The 27,301-nt window shown below is 43.2% G+C and overlaps 1 protein-coding gene across 2 annotated transcripts; it reads left to right on the forward strand.

Annotated features, from left to right (window-relative positions):
- The first annotated feature begins 86 nt into the window (after positions 1–86).
- Positions 87–27,301, forward strand: Dop1R1 (Dopamine 1-like receptor 1). 2 transcript variants are annotated; one of them, XM_030387209.2, is made up of 6 exons: positions 87–1,854; positions 14,899–15,004; positions 15,334–15,513; positions 18,609–18,738; positions 24,218–24,463; positions 26,099–27,301. In XM_030387209.2, the coding sequence occupies exons 1-6, from the start codon at positions 1,564–1,566 to the stop codon at positions 26,634–26,636; spliced, it is 1,491 nt and encodes a 496-aa protein (XP_030243069.1). In that variant the 5' UTR covers positions 87–1,563; the 3' UTR covers positions 26,637–27,301. The 2 variants fall into 2 exon arrangements, with proteins under 2 accessions (XP_030243069.1, XP_030243070.1); XM_030387210.2 differs by having other exon boundaries at positions 14,899–14,959.

Raw genomic sequence — 27,301 nt, forward strand, 5'->3', positions numbered from 1 at the left:
ACACTTGCACTTCACACTGTCGCGCTGAGCTGTCGAGCTGGCGGTAACGAAGCCGAATTGCGGGCGGGGACGTAGGCGGGAATCGCGCATAAAACGCGCATGAAACGCGCCAAATGCGACATGGTACAACAGGTGCTTAGCCGATAACAGCGGGTGATTTCTGTGCACCTCCCCCTCACTCTCGCTGTGCCTGTCGAGTGCCGCTCTCTCGTTTTCTCGTCACTCTTTTCGCTCGGCAAAGCTCGCTCTGCTCTGCGCTGCGCACATATTTCGCCTGTGCTACTAGCCATTTGGCACATCCTGTTGAATCGTTGGAGCCTTCGCTGCCAGTGTCGTTAGAAATCGCTTCAAATTTGTTGCATACCGAGCGGCATTGGCAAATGAACGCACGGCATTCGCCTGCGTACCGCCCGCCCGCCCGACTGCCGGCCTGCCTGCCTGCCTGCCTGCTTGCCTGCCTGGCTGTCCGTATGCCCGCCATGGAGCAACGTGTCGCTCGTGCGTGCCTGTTAACGGGCAGTCAACGTTCAGCCTTCAAATCGCGCAGTTCGGCGCGGCAGCAGCCTCCATCGGCCGAAACAGCAGCCGACGCAGTCAGTACTCCCAGCAGTCCGTGTGTGCAGGTGCGTGTGTGTAAGTGCGTATGCGTGAGTGACTCTTGATCAGTTGCCATCCGTTGAAGCCACTTGCTGTGCACAGCGCGCGAACGTGCAAGCACTACAGTGCCGAGTGCAAGAAACGAGTGTGATTCCAAATCGAAGACATCTAGTGCTGGGGCGTATTGGCCCAAAACTCAACTGAAGCTCGAGCTCAAACTCAAATGGTCTGCAGCAATTGGCAACAATTTGATAATTTGCCTGATTACAAATAGGCGTGGCAGAGGCACTGGCCTAGCGCCAGGCTGCATGCAGTGCTCCACTGAACTGTTATTTAGTGCCATTCAAAACACACAGAAGCACACACACGCAGACAGAAATTGTGAAGCACACAGTTGCCGTCGAATGGTCACGTCTAGGCCATGTTATAGTCGTGGCTAATAATAAATGACTCTGCAGTCGGAGGCGCACGGCAAAAAACTGTTGAAAATATGCAATTTCCGTTGGGGAAATGTGGCATGACGATGACTGGGCACAGCTCAGCACACGCCTAGGAGACGTTGATTTACACAGTGTTTATGCTGCATTCGCAATTGTTGAAGTGCATATGTGCCCATGTGTGTGTGTGCCACCTGCAAAATGGGAAATGGGAAATGCATATGCATAGGCGCCTAACGCTAATGAATAGAACAATCGAGGCCAGCAGCAGCTGCAGCCATAATGCTTACAGCCAATAAGTACACGTCGAGCCACTCAGCCAAAGGACGCAGTAATTAGACATAACAATCAAGGCCAAAATGCCATGCCACAATCGCCTGGCAAATTATTGTTCGCTCTGAGATTGCACTTCGATTGCACATACGACCGCACGCAGCGGCTGTAAAAGAACCAGCCAGCTTATTGTCCCCCACTCCCCACATCCAACTCGCCTAACTGCCAGCCCCAGCCCCCTTCCCTCGAAAGCAATATGATAAATGCCGTGAGCGCCGCAACGGCCATCGCAGCTCTGTCCGCCGCCATGGCGGCTGCGGCTGCCTCTAATCATGGCGGCGGCAGCAGCAGAAACCTCAGCGAGGCCACTTTACTGCCGGGCAGCAGCGCCAGCAGCAGCAGCAATCACAGTGGCACGGGCAGCCGGCGCAACCACAGCGGGCTGCTGGCCGTCGATCACCTGCCGCTGCAACTGACAACAGCCAAAGTGGATCTGGAGCTGGAAATCGACATTCAACTGCTGACGAATGGCTATGACGGCACTACGGTAAGTTAATGGGCGTGGCACATCGATTGTGAATGGGTTTATCGGTATGGCATGGGTTGCTTTATGTCCTCGGAATGCTCGTAAAATTATCCTTTGCCACGCAAATGATTCAGGTATTGCTGTTGACTCAGATGCTCCTGTAATTTATTGTTCGATCGGCTACATCGGCCATCGGCCATCGACCACCAGCCAAGCCTCACCGGGCATCCGGCATCCGGCTTCCAGCAGCAGCCATCAGCTTTTATGAACTCGCTTTTATTACGCGCGCGCATATCCTTAAACATTGTAGCTTGATTGCATGCGGTTTATGGAGCGTACACGCAATAAATATCTGCACTAGCCTTTAGCCCCGCCCGAATGCACGAGTTGTCAAGCGCAAACAACAACCAGAGAATAGAAAAGCGCCGAAAAGAAGGCATCCGTCTACTTGACATTGTGGTAATCGAGAGTCGATATGTGACTACTGCGTCTCAGTATATGAGCATAATATTCTATAAATACTATCCATAAATGAAAGAATCTTGTGAACTTATAGCAAAACTGAGATTATTATTATTATTAAACCTGTTCACCTTCACTTAAGCTCTTCAGTTATGTATTGGTGGCACATAAACTTGGTCTATGATAAATATTTTTGCTGTCAATGTCATACTAGATAAGGATATAAATAAATGTAAGCAGTAAATATTCTTGGGCTGAAAATATAAAGTACAATAAATTTGCTACCATCATGTTTTGGGAATAATAAATATATATAGCTTAATTTACTATAGCACACTTGAAGTTGATTTAGTTAATGCTTAGTTTAATATTAAATTTGTTAAAGCCAGGCTAGGGCTATCCGCACATAAGAAGCTTAGCTTGCCACGCAATAGTTTATTGGAATAATCACGAACTATAGGCTGGGGATTGAGGGAATGATTATATGCTATATAAATAGTAGGTGTCTTTCTATTTCATTACACAGTTACCAGGTGCTAAATGGATATTAATGTGGGACTCATTAGCAGAACACGCACAAGCGAAACTTTTCACGAGTCAGATATGGGTAAACCTATGTGTATACCATATTTATATATATGGATGCGATGTATGTATATACATCGATGCATAATCCACTTTTGAAAAGGGTGCACAGATGGTAGGGGTAATGCGCGGCAGTGCCAAACTTTATCCTTTATTTGGCTGAACGAAAATTTACGTGCCACGTAAAGGATATGAAAAGTACTCGGAATATATACATATACTATATATGGGAGAGCTGCCGCACAGATACAAATTCAGAGCGCAATATATATAGTATTTATTCGTAACCAGTATCCCATCTACACAACGATAGAGTTTGCTCTGTGCTGAACTGTTTGCACGCTTAACTTTCAATCGAATGTAAATAATGACTAGAACGAAGTTGACGTGCAGTGCTTTGAGAATAACCCTATTGCGGCTGCTGCTGCTGTTGCTGTTGCTGTTGCCGTTGCTGCTGCTGCTGACTCACCTACATACGCACCTGTCCGAACAAGCAGCAATTAGCAATATTCGTCGTTAAACAGTTTATGTCTAAATGGACTTTTCAACTAATTAAACGGGCAGTTGCGAAAAGTGGAAGGGCCTTCGCCCTATATTATAATACAGAAACTATGGCAACATTGTTCATAACGCAATTTGTGTCAATTTGCCTAACAATGTTGTCAACCTAATTGTCAATCAAACATTTGCATAACTTTCGAAAAGCACATCTAATCGATAAATTGCAAAGTTTGCATACATTTTTGATGGAGAATTTGTAGTCCGACTGCCATTGAAATTGGTATTGCAACAGAGCAACATTTGAAAGAACAAAATGTGCTCATATTAAACTTGCATGTATATGAGTTTTTGTTTACCCACTCAACTTGAAGAGAATCGGGTATATATGTTGCGTGTAAATTTGTTAAAGACTATAAGAGATCGAATATTAGAAATATAATAATTGAGATAATTGATAATAGACAATAGAGGTTAATAATTATACTCTCCGACTTATACATATGTATATTCAAGTAACTAGGATACTGAAAATTTTGTACAATTAAAAATATATTTGGGACTTTTTAGTCTTTGAGAGGTTTAAGACTTTGTTAATGAAATGAAACTAAAAATTATCAAAATAAAAATAATAAAAAAAATTAATTAATAAATATTTAATTTGTATATATAAGCTTATTAGCATATGTACAGGATATCTGCTAGTTGTGCACTTACCAGCTATGCTTATTTTTTCTAAGCTCTCGCGCTGGCAGGCACTTTGCATTTAGAGTGCCAAACGCATGCGACGCATTGTGCAATCCAATTGAATTATTAATCCACACGTCCGACTTTTTCCGTTGCCTTGGGATGTGCAAATGCACACACCCACACACCCACTCCCACACACACACACACCCATACAACCACACAGTGACGCTATTGTTGCCATTATTATTTGTCTGCGATTCTGTGTTGGATTTAATTCGGCATTCTCCATTAGCCGGACAGGAGGAGCAGAAAATGCCCAGTTTTTGCCATTGTTCGGCATAGCCATGAAGCAGTAGTAATCATAATAATAATAAAATATTAATAGCATTAGCCATTGTTGATATATCACAATGTAGCGTTTATTGTCCCACATTTGCCCACTGGCTGTTGTCGGTCAAATACAATGCAAACAGAATCGCACACAGTGTGGGCCTCGGTGCCAATTGAAATGTGCAAACATTTCCGCCAATAATTTGTTGAATTCGATTAGGATTGTATCACTTGCCGGTGGGCGTGACAAAGGGCATCGATTACCGGTCAATCGGACTGCGCAGGGAATTACATATACCTCGAATAATAGTTCAACAACAATTTGCTGGCTCAGCGAATATGTGTCTATAATTTGGGGCGGATATATTTCTGATAGCGAATCAGATAGCGAACTCGTGAATAATGAGTTTATCTTACTCTAATTAAAATTTGTATCCTCGCTAAAAATGTAAACGCTAACGTTTATTCTGCTGCGGCACAACTGAATTAAATCATCAGTAGAGGTGAGAGAATCGCTGCAATTGAATTTTATTAGCTGGATTTAAATACCACCAACCAGTTGGGTATGTGTGTGTGTGCGTGTGGGTGTGTGTGTGTGGGTGTGCGTGCTGTTGGCAGATGCCTGACGTTATTATGAGAACAAATGAACACAATGTCTGGGTGCAATGCGCTCATTCTAGCCTGGCCATAAATTGGGTCACAAATAAAAACCACAAAAGGGAATGCAGACACAAGCACACACACACACGTACTCGTAACTCGTTGGCCAGTTGCAATTCTATGTAGGTGTGAAACTGTGCGTCTGCCATTTAGCCGCTTAGGGGAAGCGACTCTGGTCTTTTCACACCTCTACTTAGCCATTAAGCTTAACCACAGCAGCCGCAACGTTTGTATGGATGTTGCCATATAATTGCACAGAACATTATGTCCTTTGCCACTCTATAGATATATGTATATATATGTATGCCATCTTGTGTCTCTCTCTCTCTCTCTCTCTCTCGCTCTCTGTCTGTCATGCGAATGGTACTTTCTGATTTTTATGTTGTCTGCATTTCAGTTTTCAGTGATAGGTCGTCTCCTTTTGACGAGGGTCAGATGGCAGGAAAAGATTTTTCAATGCCGCACAGTCCAAGGGTTTCAATAAACCCAAAAGGCTCCGCTTTTTATTGACCATAAAACATGAGCCGTTTTTTTTTTTTTTTGCTACTTTCATTACGTTCTTTTTATTGTGGATTTCCAGCCATTGCCCTATTCATGCCGGGTTCGATGAGTGCAGCTCAAGCCCTGCAAGTTGAGCATGTAATTGCGATACAACAATGAGCAGACATTGGACACGATGCACAAGTTGCCTGGACTAGAAATTTGCAATAACATCGAGTTCCTTGAGGATGTTCAAAAAAGTTGATAACTGAAATAAATCGAGAACTATTTATAATTTGCCATTCAGCAGCCGTGTGTGTGTGTGTGTGAGGGAGTGCAGGTCTTTATTTTTGGATAAATGTGCAACAATAAATAGAGCTCTGCGCGAGTGCAGAGAATGGCAAGAGCAGACCTCTTCGGCTTTAAGCACACACAGACTAAGAGGTGCGGCTGCGAGGTGTTGCAGCAGAGGAGCGCAGCCTTCGGCGCGCGCTGAGGTACACTCGCTTTACAAGTCTTCCACTCAAATTCACTTGCATGGCAAGTGCAAAAAAGCGGCACATGGCAGAAAATCGATTGGCTTTCACTGCTAGTTAAAGTGTGATGAAGCAGCAACACCAAGGCAGCGACAGCAGGAAATGCAGATTGAAATCGACAGTCGACTCGTCGCCGATTGACAGTCTGCAAATCGCAATCAGCTTAAGTCAACTTGCTTTCGAGTGGCGTGCAGCAAGCCCAAGTGCTCTAGCAGCTAATTATTGTGCTGTTGATGGCCTGAAAATCTGCGAGGCAATCGATTGCCTCATCTAGTCTCATCTCAGAGCAGTGCAGAGCAGAGCAGAGCAGGTGACGTTGACAGAGCCAAACAATTACACAGCTAATTGACAGTTTGCCACAGCAGCTCTGTCAGATGGAAAACCGTAGCATAGCACTTGATAAATTAGCATCTACCTCTATTTGTTGCATTGCAATTGTCAAACACACACACACATATATACACATATGCAAATTGATACGTATTGCAATTGTAGTGGGAGATGCTAATATATCTAGTTCTATTCTCGACATATGTATGCATACGATATGCGTATATATATATGCAAATGTATTTGAGCACGTTCCCCAATTATTAACATTCAAACAATTATCGTGCTCATGATTACAGTTGATTTAAAACGTATTCTGGGTGAAACTGCACAAGATAACAAATCGTGTAGATAAGCTACAAACTGGGTCAGTTGACAGCTGCAAGGTTCACAAGCTCAGAGGGCGATAGATAGAGGGAGGGGAAGGGATGCAGAGGGCTGTGTTTGGCCATGAAGAATCTTCATAACTTTTATGCATTCACAAGCATTGGGGCAAGCGCCCAAAAAACGAGAGCGAGAGAGAGAGAGAGCGAGAGTGAGAGAGGGGCTGAGAACCTTTTTAATTATTTATCAAGTGCATAAATTGGATATGTGCAAACGAGATTATGTTGGGCGTGATAGCTGCCACCTCGGAAGTTGGTTGGGTCCAAGTTCAAATCAGAGCCGAGTGTCCTGGGAGTAGATAATGTTCTGTTTGCGTGCGAAACTTATCTAATTAATGCTTTAATAATTGAAATTGCCATCAAGCACTCAGCGCATACATTTATTGGGGCCGTAAGTCCTTGGCCATAAAACATGTTATCGTGCTTCGGCCATGGCATTTCTTTCCATTAAATGCTCATTTGCATTTGTGCAGAGGCTCGTTAAGGCCTTTAAAAATTTCATAGATGCTTTGCTTCAATTATGATGAGCTGCCAGATTTGACAGGCGGCACATGTGGAGCGGCTGTTGCATACTTTCGGGCGTGCCTGAGAGCCCAAGTGTCGCAGTGTCTATTTGCGTAATTACAATGGCTCCAACATTGTGTCTGCTGCGAGTGTGTTTCAGCCATGTTGACATGACTTTCAGCTGCGTTTAATTATGCCAAATGCCAACAATGAACTCAAACAAGTCGCAGACAGTGCCAGCCAAACATATGTACACACGCACACAGAGCCTGTGCCTTGACAATCGTAGACAAACGCAAACAGGGACAGCTCCAGCCAGACTGAGGCGCTCTAGCAGCATGTGAACATGTGGAAACAAGGCGCTGCCCTGCCAGCTGGATGCAATTGTCAACTGGCGCAGAGCCATTGACAGCGCAAACAATGGCACAACGAGCACTCTGACAATTGTTATTGCAGCATATATTTTCATTGAGTGAGTGGGCGGGGCAAGAATGAAGCGTAAGAATAGGCATTTGAACAGTCGGAGAAGCCAAAGCAGAAATCGTACAAATGTTTCTGTAGCCTGTCTCTTTGCTCTTTGATTTCGCATGTCGAATATATTTATTTAAAATATAAAATAGAAAATACCATTTCCACAGTTGAAGTTCAAGTGATGTAATTTAAGAGTTTATCATCACTATGGGCACATCCTTGGCCCCGACTCAATGCAGGGCACCCCCAAACTTTAAAAGTCTCCTTATGGAGCGTGCTAAAATGTCAACACTCACATAACATAAATAGACGTAGGTTCTATGTGTGCAGGCAATCAGGCCGAGGGATGTGTTCGGGCTTAAGAAACTTTTTAAAGTCGACTTCAGGCTTGGGGCTGCCTTAATAAATATTTTCGCAGCGCATAAATCAGCATGTTAGCACAGTTATTATCATATCTATAAGCAAGTCGAGCAGCACCATGCTGTGCATACACTAATATATAGGCGCTTCCTTCTGCCCAATTTCACGACTTGCCAAACTAAATACGTGGTGCAAGTATAACTGTGTGTGTGTATGTGTGTGTGGTAAATAGAGCTGAGCAGGAAACTCCTACGAATTTTCATGTTTATTATGTGAATTTAAATTTATGCTAATCATTGCTGCGGCTTGTCTGATCGTAAAGTGCAAGCTAGTCATGCCACAGTTTACGAAAGCTGGCAAAATAAGCAACTGCCTGTGGTATGTGTGGGCTTAACAATGAATACATATTGAATACATATTACCTTTCTGCACATAGAAGCTCATCATGTGCTGGGGCTTTGCACTGGAATCTGAATTATTCAGGCATTGCTGTTAAAGTCTGCTTTAAATCATCGCCGACAGAAGTTGCAAAGTTTTATTAGCTGATTTCTATTAAGCTTAGTGCAGTCAGCCAGCTGAAAAAGATTGCTTATGCACAGGAAATCTAGCACTTCGTTCGGAATGTGCCAATGTAATCTAAGAGCAGTCGATTCGAATAAAACTGTCGACTGAAAGCAGCCCGTTAAATAACGAGCTTAGTTGCAGCGGTGTCAAGCGAAAGGACAAAGGACATAAAACTGCAGCAGTCACAATGCCCGGGGTCGGCTAGGGTGTGCGTGACTAGAAAATACCCTTAACCTCGTATTGAGCTGCTTTTTCAATTACTCTCACTTACTGCTATACGCAAGAAACTACTTTTACTGCCAGAGCCAGAGTTGGCTAAGGGAAATGTTTTCTTTAACTGTTTTTAAAAATTTGTTCAGTACGTCAATATTTAATGTGAGTGTTTATTTATCTTCTATCATATGGAATCTTAAAATTCATTTAAGATGGCACATAAACATGGAATATAAATATTCCGTTATTTTCCATTATATAGAATATTAAAATGCTTTCATCTTCTATGTTTATGATTTTGTAAATAGGATATAACGATTATCTCTTAATATGGCAACTGTCTTAAATCAAGTATCATATGTCATATAATAAAAACTGCAGTTGATGCATTTGCAACAGTTGAAAATGCTAACAAAACACAAGAAAATATCGAAGAACTATCGTGTACAGATACGCTACAATTGAGTCACGAACTCGGATGTTTATTTATTTATTTTCTTGTGTGTGATAAAATGTATCGCAGACAGCTGGCTAGAGCTCCTGAACCGGATATTGGCTAGTATCACATAGATTTATAAGGCATTCGTTACGGATATTGGCCAGTGTCTTGTTGACTTATAATTTATCAGATGCTAGCCAATATCTCAAAAAACTCTGACTCCCTGCAGTTTGTTTACATAATTTACTTTAGATGTTATCATAAAGCTTTGTATATATAAATACATTTTTTATTAGAATAAAATCCCGCAAATAGATTCAATATACATTGCTTTAATACATATTTATGCTATTTGTAAATTGCTCAATGAGCTGACTTCAAAGTAATTTCCCATTAAAATATTTGCATTCTTGTGAAATACTTGAAAGCGGCTTTTTGAAACCTAAGCAACTATTTTTGTATTCTTCCTGCTTGTTTGTTCTGGCAATAAAAAACGAAGAAGAAGAATAAGAAGACGAGGGGGCGAAACAAGAAAAAACAGCAGTTCAAGTGGCGGAACTGCTTAGATGACACTGTAAAGCGACTAAAGTACACAGGCTCCATTGGGCCGTAAAGCCGGCGAATGAAACGTAAATGGAAACTCAACTCAGCTCAGCTGCAGAGCTTGATGTCGCTGCTGGTTTTGCTTATTATGCTCATTCGTGGGCTCTTGCCGTGTCGTGCCTGTAAATCACACTACTTCCGACGCGTCGGGCGCTCATATTTGCACTTATACACTCGCCTACATGGAGAACGCACAGAAGGCCGACAGTTAGACAGGCAATTGGGCGGACAGACAAAAGAGGCGTGCTGCCGAAGGGAACAGTATCAACAGCTGTTGTTGTTGTTGTTGTTGCTATTGCTGTTGTTATTGTTGTGTTTTGTTTTTGTCATTGTTGTTGGGTGCACAGGTTCTCCTGCGCAATATTATTGTAGTCGACTTTGTAGCGTTGCTCGCTTGGCTGCCGCCATTGGGCAATTTGTATGGCTGTAAGTGTAAGTGTCCGTTTTTATTCTGTGTGTATGTGTGTTGGTGTGTTCTGGTGTGTGGGTGTGCGTTTAATCAACGCATTGTACCATTTAACTTTACAAACAAAACCTAAGCGCCTACCCACACACACACACACACACACACACACACACACAAGACCACTTTCATTCAAAGCAACATCCTGCGGCGTGTTGTTTTTTGTGCCCGTTCTGTTGCTCTTGCTTATCTCATACACTGCCTGCCTGCCTGCCTGCCTGCCTTATCGGGAGCAGCTTAATAACAATCCGGCCACATAAAAATACTTGAAAGTGCTCCTTAAAAATGTATGACATTTCGCATTGGTCACCGAAGGCCCACTGGCATTGCTACACTGAAGCTGAAGCTGGCGCTGGCGCTGGAGCTGGCAGCGTTGCACTAAAAACATCAAATGTTCTTATTTTCTTCGAAATTGTTGTTTAAAAATTTATCCAAAAATCGACAAAGAAGACTTTTAGCGCCTTGCTGCTAAGCACTTGGCAACTGGAGTTCAACAAAAAGTACAATTCATGCGGCATACAAATAAAAACGAAAATAAAAAGCAACATACATTTCTTCATACCTAAATGGCCTGGTATTAATATAGGACGAAAAGAGCAAATATTTGATTCCTCCTATCTTTCAAGCTTTAAAAGTTCAAAGTGCTATTTGGATATGTATTTGCTTTATATGTATATAGACGTGGCAATAAAATTCTATCTAAAAATAAAAGATGGTTTGAGGTGAATTATATTTTAAAAAATGTTTAAAATATATGTATGTTTATATTTATATATTTATTGTCAGATATTTTATCGTCAGTTTGGTTTTTGTTGACTGTTCATTACGTATCATTTAAATACTCATTTAAAACTTTACTCCCTCCATCAGCTAACAAATTTAGAACCAGCTCAAATGCTTTAAGGACGACCATCTCTAGCTGCTCATGACATTTGTTGTTCACTTTTTATTGCCAATTAAATGCTGCAGCTGCTGTTTCAGCTCTCGCATCTGGAATCTAACTTTTCTAATTCTATTACACATTCACTCACAAAACGCTCTGTTGTCTATGAAACAGATTCAGCTTAGACTCTTGCCCTTGCTAATTGTTTCAATTGTGAAATAGTTAAAATTAGAAAATTTAATTAGCAACACGCAATGACATTAAATGTAGCCCCACATACGGTCCAGCGTAAATAACCAAAGTATATTTATATGGGCCATTGATAGCGAGTAGTATTTTCATCTGGTGCAGAGAAAAGAGATGGGAAGAAAGTCTTCTCCACTGCTTGCCTATGAGTGTCTCTGGCATGAAAAATTAAATATTTTACTAAGATATAGGTTAAGTAGTATTACATTCTAATTGACTTAAAGTCGTCTTTATTCGGATTAAAGCTTTTTGCCATTTAAACTTTTTCGAAACTGCAAAATATATATTTATTTTAACTAGTATAATTATTATTATTATTTTTATCATTAGAGGAGAAAGTCTCTAATTTGAATAGAAAACAAAATTTTAAAATATAGGAAATTGTTTCAGTGGAGGAACAGATTGGGAGACACACTAGCAGATATAGTGACAGACTGGCTAGACACCGGAGCAGACTAGCGAGAAGATTGCTCCCTGCGAGGCCACTAAGGCGATTAAAACGCTTAGGCTTTGCAAAAAATATTAGATAAGTTTAGTTTAGTGATATTTGTAAATATATATTGTAAGTCCTCCTGAATCATCAGAAGGTTAGGCTCTAATATAATATTCCAACTGTGTTGTTAAAGTACTATATTTGCATGTACAGGTTCAACGCTTAAATAAAATCAAAAAAAAAAAAAAAAAAAAAAAAAAAAAATAGGAAATTGTTTATTCCAAACAAAAAGTTTGGTAACTCTCATCTTCAACAAAAGCAAGAAGCATCAAGTAGCCACAAATGATGTGATTCCGTATCTCAAAAGACTGTCAATATATAAAAATACAATATGATATGAAAATGATCATAAAAATAACGGTGTGCCACTCCCCGTACTTGTGGCAGCATTCATAACAACCGTTTCGTGCGTTGTCAGTGCCGTTATATCTGACATCATTTAAAATCGCATTTAATGAATATGTCAGCCCATGAAACAGAAAAGTGAATTTATATCGTATTTCATTTTTAATCTCAAGTGTCTGTATGTTGGATGCACAGGACGGTTTAATGGCCAAGGGATTGAAGCTCTGAAGCTGTTAGCGCCAATTAACTTAGTTTATGGCAAATGCATGCGTAATCCTTAAATATCTCAGCCATTAGCATTTATTATTATGTATAAAAGCTTTTATATTGCCAGCCGACTTAGTTGGCTGGCTGTATTATTGCCTGGTAATCAATTTTGGCCATACACAGAAAAAGCCATTCATATTGCTTGCATGCAGAGCAACGATACGAAGTCGCCGCTTCAGATGCCTTTGAGCCCGCTCTGAGCTGCTCAATTACTCACTTAAACGTAATTATTTTATTATGCACTTGACTTAAACATTGTCTACGCAAATATTGAATTTGAAATTAGGCTTTTGAAATATTCAAATGAAATTAAATTTACCATTCTGACGGACAGACTTAGCAGAGCTTAATATGACTTGATATTCATTATTGATTTGAAATATATCATATTCTTAACATTAATCCTACGCCTTTGATTGGTTGAATGGAATGAGTGAAACATTGCTCTTTATGTATTGTATTTAATTAAACAGCTTCGGAGAAGTATATCATGGCCACTTTAACTGTGTGAGGTACCTTTCTCCTGTCGCTAATTCCCTCAATATCCGGGCTAAGCCGATTGCATCATATAATAAATGGTGTGATTTTCAACTAATTAGCAACTTTTAAGCTGCTTAAAATATTTATTAACAGCGAACAGAGTTGAATTAAAAGAGATAAATATGAAAAAAAACGTTAACCAGCCACCTGGCTGTCGCTCCATCTACAGGTGCACAACACCCATCATCCGGCCTTGTCACCTGCTCGCCCCTCAACCCGCAGCAAGTTAAATATACTTTTGCAGCAGCAGCGCTTTTATGTTTAAATTAATTAATTGCATATGTCAGCGGTTTTGAGGCTGGCTTTTAGCTCATTCTCATTTGCATTTTCGTCGCTTATGTTTTGTGTATGAGCCATTTCTGTGGCAAATAAATGTTTCACATACGCCGCGTGGGCCTAACAATGCGCTAAATTGACTGCGAGAGAGTAGACAACTTTGAATACTCTGCCAGCTGCGAGAAGCAAAACTTTTTCAATTAACAAGTTGCCATTAGCGTTTGGTTGAACTTCTGCTAGATTTATTATACATATATAAATATATGAATATAAATTTTAGATTTATTTTTGATCCAGTTTTCCTTTTTAAACTAAGCTTAGCCATTGCTTGGTCTACCCTGCAAATTATTGCAATGTGAGTGTGCCTTTAATGAAATACTATACTCATGTCGGTTGCTCCATCATGATTACTTACAGCGCTTGTCTGGTATGCATATTAATGCCATCGAGTGGACTACGCTCAAGGATGGGACTTGACGTTTTAATTGCATTTTTTCGGTATTTCATATTGTGTTGTCAAAGAGGAACTCACATCGAATCGTCTCTGAGTTTTGGTTTGAAATCGAATTAGATTCATGCATGCATGCCTAGCATAGGCCAGCAGCCAGGGGAGGGGCAATGATGAGCCAACCACTGAAATGCCAACATGCAAATACATTGCCCGAATGCCTAGCACACAGAGAGTAGAGTCTACATGCCCACTTGCCGCAAAACCCCAAAGCCAATTCGCACTGACAGAGATGCATCTGTGCGGACTACAATAGTTACAAATTGATTATAGAATAGACCAGACATCTATCATTTAAAGCGTGATGGAGCAGAGGCTCAAGTTTGTCGATTTTAATTATGAATAATGCGGTTTAGTGCGCCTAGTGTCGGCTGCCTTGGCCCTGGCCAAGTGATTCGCTCCTGGGCGACCGCATGTACCAAATGATTGATAGTTGCTGTGTGGGCCAAGTCAACGGCAGGAGCAGGACATGTGGAGCACAGACCACAAACCGCAGGGCTAGGGCTGTCAAAGAATGTGAGCTGAATGCTGGGGCCAGAGTCAAGGCAAACACGACGTAATTGAAAATTGGACTCTGGCGAAATAGAGTCTGGAGTTTAATTAGTGCAAAATGTTTCATTCTGCAGCAGTTTGTGTCATATTCAGAATTTATATATTTAATTAGCTTAGCGTGAGGGCAAGTCAAAGTCTTTGATGTTAATTAAAAGTTGTCGCAGCGCCGTGCTCTCGTTATGCCTCAAAATTCGCGACGCCCTGTGTTTTGTGTGGCAACTTGAATGCCACGTAATTAGAGGAGAATTTAGTAGAGACAAAGGATAATATGCTGATGCTGGCAGCTGTTGCCACTTTGCAGATCTGGAGCATACGGCGTGCTCTTAAAGGCTCCATCTTGATTACGCTAAAAGTCACTTAAATTTAATCTTGATATCGTTGCAGCTGACATCGTACTACAATGAAACGAGCTGGACTAACGCCTCCGAAATGGATACAATAGTGGGTGAGGAACCGGAAGAGCTCTCGCTTGTGTCAATTGTAGTTGTTGGTAAAGTAAATGTCGTTGAACGTGTAACAAGCGAAACAGACACCAGCACCGTCACCACCCGCACCACTCGCACCACCCGCACCAATCGTACCACACCTCACCACTTTTCACAGTATCGAGCAAAATATTTGCTGTTCAATTAGTGCACAGAAACGCATGTGGCTTACAATACAAGCACACACGTATACACGTATACATGTATACACACACATAGGCACACGCACACGCACACGCTCGACCCCTCATAAGTATGCTATGTTTATGAATGTTCACGTTTCTTACGTCCAATGCATATACGTTTAATCCGCCACTCTCTATCCCGCCCATAGGCGTCTTTCTATCGGTGCTGATATTCCTCTCGGTCGCCGGCAATATTCTCGTCTGCCTGGCCATCTACACGGAGCGCAGCCTGCGCCGCATTGGCAATCTGTTTCTGGCCTCATTAGCGATTGCGGATCTGTTCGTGGCCTCTCTGGTGATGACATTTGCGGGCGTCAACGATTTGCTGGGTAAGTGGGAATATCATACGCAGACAGTGGTGGGGCACAAAATTCGAAATTGAAGTTCTCGAGCAACAAATTTATGTAAAATGCTGCAGGCTGTCGTGCAAAAGCGAATCTTCGATGGGGCTTATGGAACCACAGTCAGCTGGCTGGCAGAGGAGCCCACTTGACATGCCTGTCGGCGCTTAAAGCGGGCTCCTCGTGTGGCCTGGTGCAATGCCTTTTAAAGTGTCAGCTGCTCTGCTGAGCCGGCTGAGTGGTCGCAGAGCACACCGAGCATTAGCCTGTCCTGCTCTGAGTGCACAATGCACTCTCACTCGGCAAAGAGGCGAAACAACTCAGGCAACACGAATTCCTGTTTTATGTATGCTCATATCTAAGCCGAGTTTCATTGCTCTCAGCCGGCAAACAAAATGCAACTGCTGCCATAAACCCAGTCATTACGAGTTATTATTGGCCATCAATGTATAGCTGTCGGGATGCCATGGCTATAACTAGACCGCCTTGCAGTTGGCCATTCGAGAGTCTCTAAATTAAAGTATTACCAACGCCAGCTAGGAATTAAAAGTACAAATTCTAAGCAAATAGCTGACATCCATGCCTGCTCAGTATTTACTCAATGGGTAGGGCGAAATACCAAGTATATATGTATTTATATATGAAAAAAAGTAAAACATGGGAAGCAGCTGCTGGCCAGGCATTGGTGGGAGGAAATGTGCTGAGGACTAGTGATGCGTTACCTCGGTAACAGAAAATACAGGAACTGGGAGACACACAGCCTTCAACGCGCCTCTCCATATGCGGGGCTCGATGTATGGTTGTCATTCCGTTTGTCTGCCTGTGCGTGAAAATAATAAACGACTTTGCTACTTCGAGATGGATCCAGAGCTTGATTCCGAATCCAGGCGCCGTTCTTGAGGCTCCTGCTAGTGATGGCGGTGTTGTTGCTGCTGCGTAAGCAGAAAGTGTGAAAAAATAAATAAAAATACTCTGGCTGCAGAGTGTCGAAGACAAACAGCATCTGGAGTGCCAGCAGAGGTGCCTGAGGGCCAGCCAGCCAGCCAGCCAGCCAGCCAGCATATATGCCGAGGTACACATGTGAACTGAGAGCTGTTGAGTCAAATTATTTTCGACAAAGTGCCGGCAAACATGAACCTGTGTGGGTGCCAGTAAAACAACATTTGGCATGCTCCAAGGCTGGCAAATCAGCAAATAAACGCACAAGCGCCAGCATATTTATACAAATTTGAGCAACAACACGGGCCACAGGCAGGCAAGGAGGCGGGGAGGCGGGGAGGCGAGGTGGCAACAGCTGCGCCAGCTCAAAAAATACACACGCAAAGTCATTGAGCATATATATTCTATATATACTCCTATGGCGGATTGGGCATAACCAATAAGTATTTATAAATAACTGTATATGGCTGGTTTGAGCAACTTGACGATGCCTCGAGGCAGCCGGGAGCAATGCAAAAGACTTGACAATGCAATTGTCAAGTATATAACTCTGTATAGTAACATGACTGTATATAAATAAGTGTGAAAATCATTGCCCATTCAATATATCTTAAAATATATATATATGTTTTAGCAATATAATTCCAATTTGGTTTCTGCTTTGGTTTAATGAATTGATAAAAGCATGAAACAATAGTTTTTCACAAACTTGAACACTTTTATTTCCGGTTGCTCCTTTTACGGTTGCTCGCAATGAGTTTTACTCATCTGTAGTAAAATATTTATAGATGAATTAAAAAGTTCAGAGGGTCGTCTCACAATGTAAGCACGGATTTATGACTGTAGTCAGAGTTATGGGCACAGATGGCATAAGCAGATAGGGAAAGAAATTACGTAATCGATAGCTTGCATTCAGTGCTGCACTGTGCGATGGCAGATAATCGCCTGAGACGGGCTAAGCCCTTTTTGCTGATACGCCGCATCCTGTGCGCTAAAGAGCCGTATCCTGTGACATGGCTAGCATGGCGTAAAAGCCAAGGCGGACGCATGAGCATGACGTATGTGTATCATTAAATGTCATGAAGTCAGCGCACACCCACGCATGCTGGATGAGTATGTGTGGGCTATGAGAACTGATATTAAATTTATTATAGCTAAACATTTAAATGTTATGCGTGCGATGCTGATTTCCTTCACGCGTTCAGCGTTCAGCGTTCAGCGTTGAGTGGACAGAGCGCCGGACATCCGCTCGGGTTGTTGGCTGAGAGCACGTAGATTACTTTGCCGGTTGGGGATTTCTTTTTTTTTTTTTGCAGAGTCTTTTCCGTAATTGCACTGCATTTATGGCCATGCTATCAGAAAGGGATCGCTGTATCGCCAGCAAAAATCAAATGTAAATAACATATGAGACACACTTTCGCAGACAGCAATCCTGATGTCTGCAGCGAAACAGGAAACGGAAATTAATTTATGAAATCGTTTAAACCCAATTTGCGTTATGAATAAGTAAATACAGCACTCATGTTAGCAAGAGCTCTGCAGCCATGAAAACATGATCGAAAGCCAGATACCATAAACTTTGTCGAGAGCGATTTCACTTGATTGAGTTTGCGAAATTGTTTTCAACTCCAACTTGAGGCAGTTGCCGACTGCGTGCGGACTGTATTACATGAGGCAAAACGATTTGTGTTGGCTTTAAGACAGAACAGACTTTTAGCCTTTTTCCCGCCAGTCAACTAGAACTTTTGCTGAAAACTAGAAAAGGTGCTTAAGCTGTCGGGCATTTAATATTATTAATAAATATACATTTCCTTACCATACGCAAACAAGTTGCATTTGCTGACCATGCCCATTTATAGCAGCTCGACTGGGAAGCTTTGACATGTATATGGGTCTGCGGTCCTTCAGCCTCTGCTGGCTGTCGAGAAAATTAAGAATTTGCCCGAGACTCCTGTCGGCCGGAACGTGGCAATTTCCGCTCCAGCTCATGCATAGTCACTTAAATTGCATTTGTACAGTGAGTCGGTCTTGCTGAAGGAGTCATTAAGTATTTTAAACAAGCAATCAGTGCGACAGTTAGTCAATCGTGTGCCAATCAATCAATTAATCAATCAATAATTTGCCGTTTACTTCTTTGATTACAGGCTATTGGATCTTTGGCGCAGAGTTTTGTGATACGTGGGTGGCCTTTGATGTCATGTGCTCGACAGCATCCATTTTGAATCTGTGCGCCATATCCATGGACCGTTACATCCACATCAAGGATCCGCTCAGGTGAGTGCCATAACTAATCATGCTGACGACAATGCTGATGACACTGTCACATGCATGAATAATACAATTTGTCAATAGCCCCAGCTGCCTGTCATCGCGTCCTGCGCACGAGCCTATCCAAAATCCAAAATTAATTGTTCATGGAATGACCGAGGGGTCAGCTGAAGTCGAAATATGCGTGGCGTGGAGTAGAATAGCGCAGAGTGCAAACCCTATTTAGTTTGGCATTGACTCTCAGTCCCATGCATAGCTCTTGTTGTGCTTATGTGTCAGCAATTGAGTGGAAATATTATTGATGTGACATTGACGCTCCCGATGGAGGCCCGATTAAATATCGATTTATTAAAAACAGACAGGTGAAGTGACAGAAGTGCCCCACCCCTGCCTCCTCTCCTCGTCGTGCCACCATCCATTGATTCGCAGAAGAGCAGCATCCTCCCTCATGCATATTACTCATCCGCCGTGTTGCCATGCACGTCACGTTTCCCATTGCCAGCGTTTTGGTCGTTCACTTTGTGGCTCCACAGACGCTCGACTTGTTTATGGCGCCGCCTCTCATTAATCGCCGCACATAATTGTTTCATTAGTAACAGATTTATGGGGGATTACCGATATTTTTATATGTATATACTTACATTTTTTTTGCCGACTAACAGGATCAGTATGCTGAATACATTTCTTGCCATTGTATATAAGAGTTTGCTAAGCACTTTCGCTGCCTCACCAGACACTGATTTGTTGGCTTAGCTCACTATCTACTTTAATGTATTGAGCAAGTCATTGTGCTTAAAGCTGTTGGAGCAGACTACGAGTGAAATCAAAACTGATGCCAGTTGTACATTTCTGCAGTCTCATGTGTAGCATCTGAGTTTCAAATATTAAATGAAAATAATTGCGAATTGTGGCAGGAATTCTGAAATAATTTACTATGAAATTTTCCCGTGCTTCTTCTAGAGCACAGGCAATAAAGAACTCCGAGCATTAGGGATGCTCGAGCACCATTATTTCTTAAAGACGCACAGAATTCACCTGCTTCCAATTTAATTTCACACCCTAGTAGTCAAGTATTTACGAGTGTAAAAGCGTGTGCGTGTGTGTGTGTGTGTGTCTGCTTTTCGCAATGAAACTGTGCCAAGTCCTCAGTTTAACTTCTGCCAGCTGGGTGTGACATAATGTCTTGTTCGGCTGCATTTTGTCAGCTTTGCCAGTTTTGTCGTCTGCGGGCGCTATGCAAGCTGCGTGTGCGATTGCTTTGTGGCAGCTGAGATTGTTGGGCTGTCAGAGAATGTAGCTGGCACAAAGGACTAGTCGGCAAGTGGCAACAACTATATCAGCGATTCGTTTGTACCTCGCATTGTGGCCCAACAATTGCGGGTTAATTAAATTTGTTTTTGCCAATTCCGCAACCAACAAATGGAGCAGGAAACCAACAATTTCATTCAGGAAGCCAAACAATTTTTGGACAAAATCAAACGAAAATTTATGACATGTCAGCAGCATGTCACAAGCAGAACAAACAATAGAATAACCACACACACACACGGACAGACAGCTCCCACAGGTTTTGTATCACTTTTGCTGTGTGTGTTTGAAATTGCGCTGGCCAAGGAAAAGCTCACAGCAGCTAGACAAATGAAATTGATGTGCCTCAATGGCTGCGAAGGTCCTGCCACCAAGTAGAATTGGAAAATAAAAGAGCTTAGCTACTGTCCACATATGACGACGAGACACTTCTGGCTGTGAGTGGCACGTTAGCAGCTGCTGTTGCAAATAGCCGTAATAAATGCTTTGATGCTATTTTCAGTGCAAGCCAAAAGTGGAAAAATATTTTCTGCTCTCCACAGCCACAGCCAGAGCTATTGCCACAGCCACATCATACCCCTTTTGGCTTGCTGTCCATCATCTTTCTATTTATGTGCACAGTTTCTAGGTTACTGTCGCCTGCCAAGTCCACGCTGAAACTTTATTTGTTTATTAAAAGTGTTACACACTAAGTCTTCGGCAGCTCCAGCCACTGCTGCTGGTGCTCTCGAATGAAGTCATGTTCTTCTTTATTGGCAACACTTGCAGCGCATAATGAGTTGGTGCCGGAGCACACTTCATTGAGTTGGCCAAGTTGACGTGCTCGCAAATTTCGCAAACTGAGGTGGCGAAAGTATTTGAATGCGAAAAGTTAGCTTGCGCATTTTTAATTCACAGCTGCTACAGTGGCCCCGCTTCATAAAGCCATAAAGCAGTTTTATATTGAGTGAAAGTTAATTACCTCATCATTTTGAAATAATTGGCAGTTGAGCGTAATTAACGGGATGTTCTTTGGCTGGCCGCAACATGAACATTAACAGCATTTCATTCATATTTCCCATTGTGCTCATGTCGGCTTGTCGGGGCACGAGGCAGTTGAGCGATAATGCTTATAAGACTCAATATTATTTTTAAATTATCTCAGACCAAATAACTTGTATTGAAGAGCAGCTAACAAAAGCATTGCCTACTTTCCTGCGAATTTGCGCGTGTCCTGCGGTTCAATTTAAATACAATGAAATCGAGTTTGGCTCCTGGACTCGCCATGAATTTCTGGCCCAAGTGTGTCTGCGGCTGTACTTAAGGCGTCAAGCTTCTGGCCTAGCTCTCCTACGAGTAAGCCACGCCCAGTCTCACAGGCAGCACATCCCCCATTCCACTACACTTGTATACCCTTGCTGAGGGCGTTTTTTAGTACTGTCGTAAGGTATGTAACGTTGGGACTTTTTTTTCATGTTTCTTACACAAATTCTTAAGAACTTTCTAAATAATAAATAATGGGAAACGTAATTGAAACTGAAATAAATGTAGCTTGACAACCAGCTTGTCCTTTTTCCCTTTTATCTTAGTCTAATGAATGAAACTATGTTTTCTTAGAGCTTATTATCCTATATTTAATCTACAAATATTTTGTTAAGAGCGAAGAGATTTCTAGGAAACTTTTGTTTATATTTATAAGAATGCATACTTGCTTTATAATCCTTTACTAACTCTTATTAGGAATAGTTTCTCATATGTCAAGCATACAATTTGGATCACAGATCCAGGTATGCTTTGATCTGGCACAATGAACTTCAACTTCAATGAAGTGTATTTGATCTTCGTCTAAAGTAAAATAGAGACAATATAGCTGACGAATGAGGGTGCGTCTGTGTCTGGCTCTGAATGCTGCCTGTCTAGCGGTATTAGTGCCGGTCCCGAAGAACCTTGGCAGCAGGCTTGGCACTTGGCTTGGGCTGCTCTTTATGCAAATCTGATTTATTTGCATGTCAAAGTAGGGACAGCATTTGTGTTCCTCAGTTTTTCTTGGCGTGGCGCGACGTGTCAAAGTTCGCGCACTGTTTGGGGCTGGGCGTCTCATTAGGATGCCCACCTCTGGCGCTGAGAAATTTGTCGTATTTTCGCAGCGTCTTAGAATAATTGCAAGCGTTTAATTTAATTGCGCCTGCCCAGATTTGTGCACTGCCAGCGAAAATTGGCGAAGAAAAAAAATAATAATTTGAAGGAAAAGCGCGTGGAAATCTAATTAGAAGCAGCCGCTGACAAAGTTAAAATTATGCCAGATTTAAGGAACATTTCTCTTTTTTGTTTTTGTGTATTCTGTTGGTTTTTTTTTATGCGCTAAAGCTGAATCTGGTGGCGCCTGTCATCGTCGTAACTGTCAGGGCCAGAGCAAACATATGTGTGCACACTCGTATCATGCATAAAATTCACTTTAAACTGCAATAAAAAGCGACGCAAACTTTTTATGTCATCCGCATTCGGGGTAGGGCGAGGGGGGAATGCAGAGCGAGATGGGTTGGGGATGGGGCAAATAGGTGTTATATGCATGCGTGAGCGAGCGGTATAACAGTTAAGCGACAAAAGCGAACGAGAATGTCGCTTTGGGAATGTTTGTAATTGTGTTTTGGCCTGGCTGGGCCTGGGTTGAATAAGCCCTCTCCCTCTCTCTCTCTCTCTCCACTATGCCCGCAACACTTGAAAGCAACAATAGCAATAACAGCAACAGCAACAGCAACAATAGCAACATCGTGTGCTTGCAACATTTAAGCACTCACTGTGCGAAACGCTCATAAAACCGCATATGACAAGAGGCAAACAAAATAAACGTCAGAGTTAGCCGAGCTATGCAGCCTCAACCCACTCACACACACCCACACACACACAGCTAGCAGTGTGCGTGCTTGTCTCTAATTTCTTGAGTGCGTGCCACATACTCACACACACACGCACATAGGGGCAACATTAAATGCAAATGCGGGCGGACTTTCGTCTGGAACTGAGACACACACACACACACACACTGACTGACACAGAGTCACACGATTTCAATTAGCTCTTTGGGGTATGATTGGTTGCTCCATCCAGTGGACGCGTCTAGCCCCACTTGGCATAGACATGGGCAGCTGTCTGGAGTGAAACGGCTGTCAGGTATTTGCACTTACTTTCCGTGTCTGTGCCAGTTCCTGTGCTCCAATGGGCTTCAATGGGCCTATGGGCCACGTACGGGGTGGCAACTAAATGGCTACCGGTGCGGGCTGATGTCGTCGCTGCTCGAAATTCGAATAGAAATCAATTTTGGTGGCACATGAAATCGAATTTGTTTGTGAATACAATTACCAAAACTTCCTTTTCCGCTTTGTTGTCCTTGCGACCTACCCCGCCCACCGGCTGCGGGCGCCTCTGTCATCTTTAGTATTTTCGGTCTGCACGTTGACTGAGTGCGTCTTTGAATTGAAATTGAATTATTTTGTTTGATTTCCTGCCCATGTCTGCCGCACAGCCAGCGGTTACATTCGCACAAGCCAAAATGCGGCAGCATATGCCAATGTGTACACACACACACACAAGGAAACACACACGAGCACACACACAGTGGGCCATAAAATGCCATCAGGTTTCTGCGCTTCTGCCTGCTCATTTCCGTTGCTGTAAATGCAAATTGTGCGACCGTTGTCAAAATCGAAGTGCTACAAAAATCCATACACGATGATTTGCATATGTACACAGAGCAGAGCTAGGCCTACATACATACACATGCATATACATACATATCCCTGCACAGCCCCTGGAGAATGCGTAGTGTTCAATGGTTTGTGCTGCGGTTGGGCTTTTGGCTCAGGCTGATTTGGCACCGCCTGCGCTGTTCGGGTAATTAATGACATGCAGGCGAACCGCAGTGGCCATTACACGACTGTTCCATGCGCACCTTTTGGCCGGCTGAATTTCGGCGCCGCACTGCACCGCAACAGTTGTCGCCGCTCGCTCTCGGCACGCAAAGCCGCAATCATAATGTGCGACTCTTTTCTTTTTCTGACTGTTGCTGCTGTCGCCCTGGACAGCTGCTGCTGCCGTTGCTTAACCATTTTACTGCTGGCAACCGCAAGGGACAATCACAAGCACTTCCTTTGCTCAAAATTGATGTGGTCCTCTTTCCCTTCTGTGACTTTCATTACAGATACGGCCGCTGGGTGACACGCCGGGTGGCTGTTATAACCATTGCAGCTATTTGGCTGCTGGCCGCATTCGTCTCGTTTGTGCCCATCTCGCTGGGGATCCATCGACCCGACCAGCCGCTGATTTTCATGGATAATGGCAAGAAGTATCCCACATGCGCACTGGACCTGACACCCACGTACGCTGTCGTCTCCAGCTGTATCAGCTTCTACTTTCCCTGTGTGGTCATGATTGGCATCTACTGTCGGTGAGTATGGCTAGATAAGTACCGTCATAAACTTCTAGGGCACATGGCTCCAAACTTCTCGGGCCACAATTATTCAGCGCCAAGATATGACAGCAGAAACAAAAAGAAGAGCCACAAAGGCAAATGTAATGCGAAAACTTTCAAATGAAAATGCTTGGCATACCAAAGCTGAGATATGCAGAGCCAACAGTTAAACTTATATACATATATCTTAAATAATTAGATGATGTCTTAGTTTTGTTCAAGACTTAATGCAAGCAGGATATACAAAATCGATTTCAGATATATATAGATCAAGCTCTTCTCAATCATCGATTATTTCGTAAATAGGAAAACAATTTAACTTGGCTTAGAAAAGAATTTATTCCAGGCAATTAACCTATAAATTGATGACGAATTAGGTCAACATAGGAAATATAAGAACTTAAATATTTTTATGTGCGACGCAAGCTCGTAAGACGGAAATAATAAAATAATGGCAAACACTTTTGAAATTACTTGCGTAATGCTGAAAGGCCGTCAGGACCTTGACGCTGATGTGGCCTAGACACGAGATCGGCTGCGTTGGGATAACTGGAAGTTAGAAGCTGAAACTGCGGCTGGGTGTTGAGTGCTGGGAGTGCTGAGAGTTCTGAGAGTGTTGGGAGTGCTGGGAGTGCTGGGAGTGGGACGACAAGCAAATAAAGCAAACAAATAAGCACACGCATTAGTGTCCAGCTAAGTAATCCCTGAGCTAAGCCAAAGGCGGGCAGGGGGCGTGTGCGAAAAGGGCTAGACAATGGGCAGCAATGGGGGCGGCAACAGGATGCCAACAACAACATCATCATCATCACAGACAGCCCTGCGATAGGGCCGCTCATCAGGAAAATAGCTGACGGCGTTGGGCACGTTGCCATTTTAGCTTAACGAGATTTGCGGCCAATGGGCAACTAGGCAACAAATGGAGACAAGCTGTTCGCCCATCGAGCTGAGGCTCCGGGCATCCACTAACGTATCTAGTGGCTGGCAGTGGAATGTTCTATCAAATTTCGTTTGAATTACAGAGTAAATAGACTTTTATCGCCATAATTTGTGCGTAGCCATCTTATCCTTTTCATGTTTCCATCCGGACCGTATGCTCGGTAAATGAGCCGCCATGTATGGCCGCACACGCCGTTACATTGCGTATTGAGTATACGCACTGTGTGACCCGGCAGACAGCTGTCGATTGCGAGCCGCTAGAGCCCAGTGGGAGTTCCCTGGGGCAGGCTGATAATTGGCAGGGCTGCAAAAGTAAATAATTATCATATCACTTATAACAATAGGCGGCAGACAGAAACACTCAGGTCAACAACTAGATAGACACTAATCAAATGTCCTTCCATTGAAATGGCACAGGGCGGATAACATTTCATTTTCGATAGGTTCGTTAGGCACACGTAGCTTGAGGGCCGAGCTGCTATACCTATTATCAAATTACAGTAGATTAGGCAGAGCGCGCATATCCTATAATCGCCGTCAAATCAGGGCCAAGGCTATTAATAAAAGAGAAAATTGGCTTTAGGCATATTCTAAAAATCTTGAATTGATTAACTGTAATCAAAGTTTATACAAGATCGATTAATTACCTGAATTCATGTACTCTCCACTCCGCAGGCTTTACTGCTATGCCCAGAAACACGTGAAGTCAATTAAGGCGGTAACAAGACCCGGCGAGGTGGCCGAGAAGCAACGATACAAGAGCATACGTCGGCCCAAGAACCAGCCGAAGAAGTTCAAGGTGCGCAACCTGCACCACAGCTCGCCCTATCACGTGTCCGATCACAAGGCAGCCGTCACCGTGGGCGTCATAATGGGCGTGTTCCTCATATGCTGGGTGCCCTTCTTTTGCGTGAATATCACGGCTGCCTTCTGCAAGACCTGCATCGGCGGCCAGACATTCAAGATACTCACCTGGCTGGGCTACTCGAACTCCGCTTTCAATCCGATCATCTACTCAATTTTCAACAAGGAGTTCAGGGACGCGTTCAAGCGCATCCTGACCATGCGCAATCCGTGGTGCTGCGCCCAGGACGTGGGCAACATACATCCGCGCAATAGCGATCGATTCATCACCGACTATGCCGCCAAGAATGTTGTGGTCATGAACTCGGGCCGCTCCAGTGCCGAGCTGGAGCAGGTGTCTGCGATTTGACCAAAACGCGTGGGCAACGCAACCAGCTGGCTTCTGTGCAGTGGCTGCTGCACTGGCAGCGGCTTGAATGTGGACGACGACGATGATGGTGTTCTGACCACACGGTACGTTCCATGAGATTCGGTCGCGGCGGCCACAACGACCATCGTGGAGACAGTGGAGGCCGCACAAATGGAAACGGAGCTTGTCTAAGCTGGTCAGCAATTGGGTTCCTACACGCATCTATCCATGCGTAACACTCCCAGCCCAAAGCACGACTACCCCAATCCCAAAGCAAATGCAGAGCCTGTAAGTATTATCAGCGTATTCTAGTATCCTAAGCAATCTACCACAAACAAGCCGTCAGTCGTGACAGTGTTTATACTTAATCGTATGCCTAAGTTACAACTTGATAAATGTGTGAAACAACTACTAATTAGCAACCGAGTCGTGATTAGGTCTAAGATCCCCACACACCAAAGAGCTTCTAAATACGTGTAGTTGATCCCCTAAGATTTTGTTAAGATGCATGCCAAGCCACGGCAACAATCAATAGCCGTTAACAACGCAATTTGCATGTGGCCAAAAGCTCGAGTGACTAACGTTTGCTGTAATACCATTGTAGCATCCCAACAAGGAGCTAAAGTTATGATTAGTATGACTAAGCCTGATAAGGGCATCAGTCA

The sequence above is a fragment of the Drosophila navojoa genome, chromosome 2 (assembly GCF_054131105.1).
Source record: "Drosophila navojoa isolate 15081-1374.11 chromosome 2, UAZ_NAV_1.0, whole genome shotgun sequence".
NCBI lineage: Eukaryota > Metazoa > Arthropoda > Insecta > Diptera > Drosophilidae > Drosophila > Drosophila navojoa.

Excerpts from the sequence above, each read along its gene's own strand:
- Dop1R1 (XM_030387209.2), top strand. The coding sequence starts at position 1,564 with ATGATAAATGCCGTGAGCGCCGCAACGGCCATCGCAGCTCTGTCCGCC. Across the intron at positions 15,514-18,608 it reads GGGCGTCAACGATTTGCTGG|GCTATTGGATCTTTGGCGCA; the intron begins GTAAGTGGGAAT and ends CTTTGATTACAG. Across the intron at positions 24,464-26,098 it reads ATGATTGGCATCTACTGTCG|GCTTTACTGCTATGCCCAGA; the intron begins GTGAGTATGGCT and ends TCCACTCCGCAG.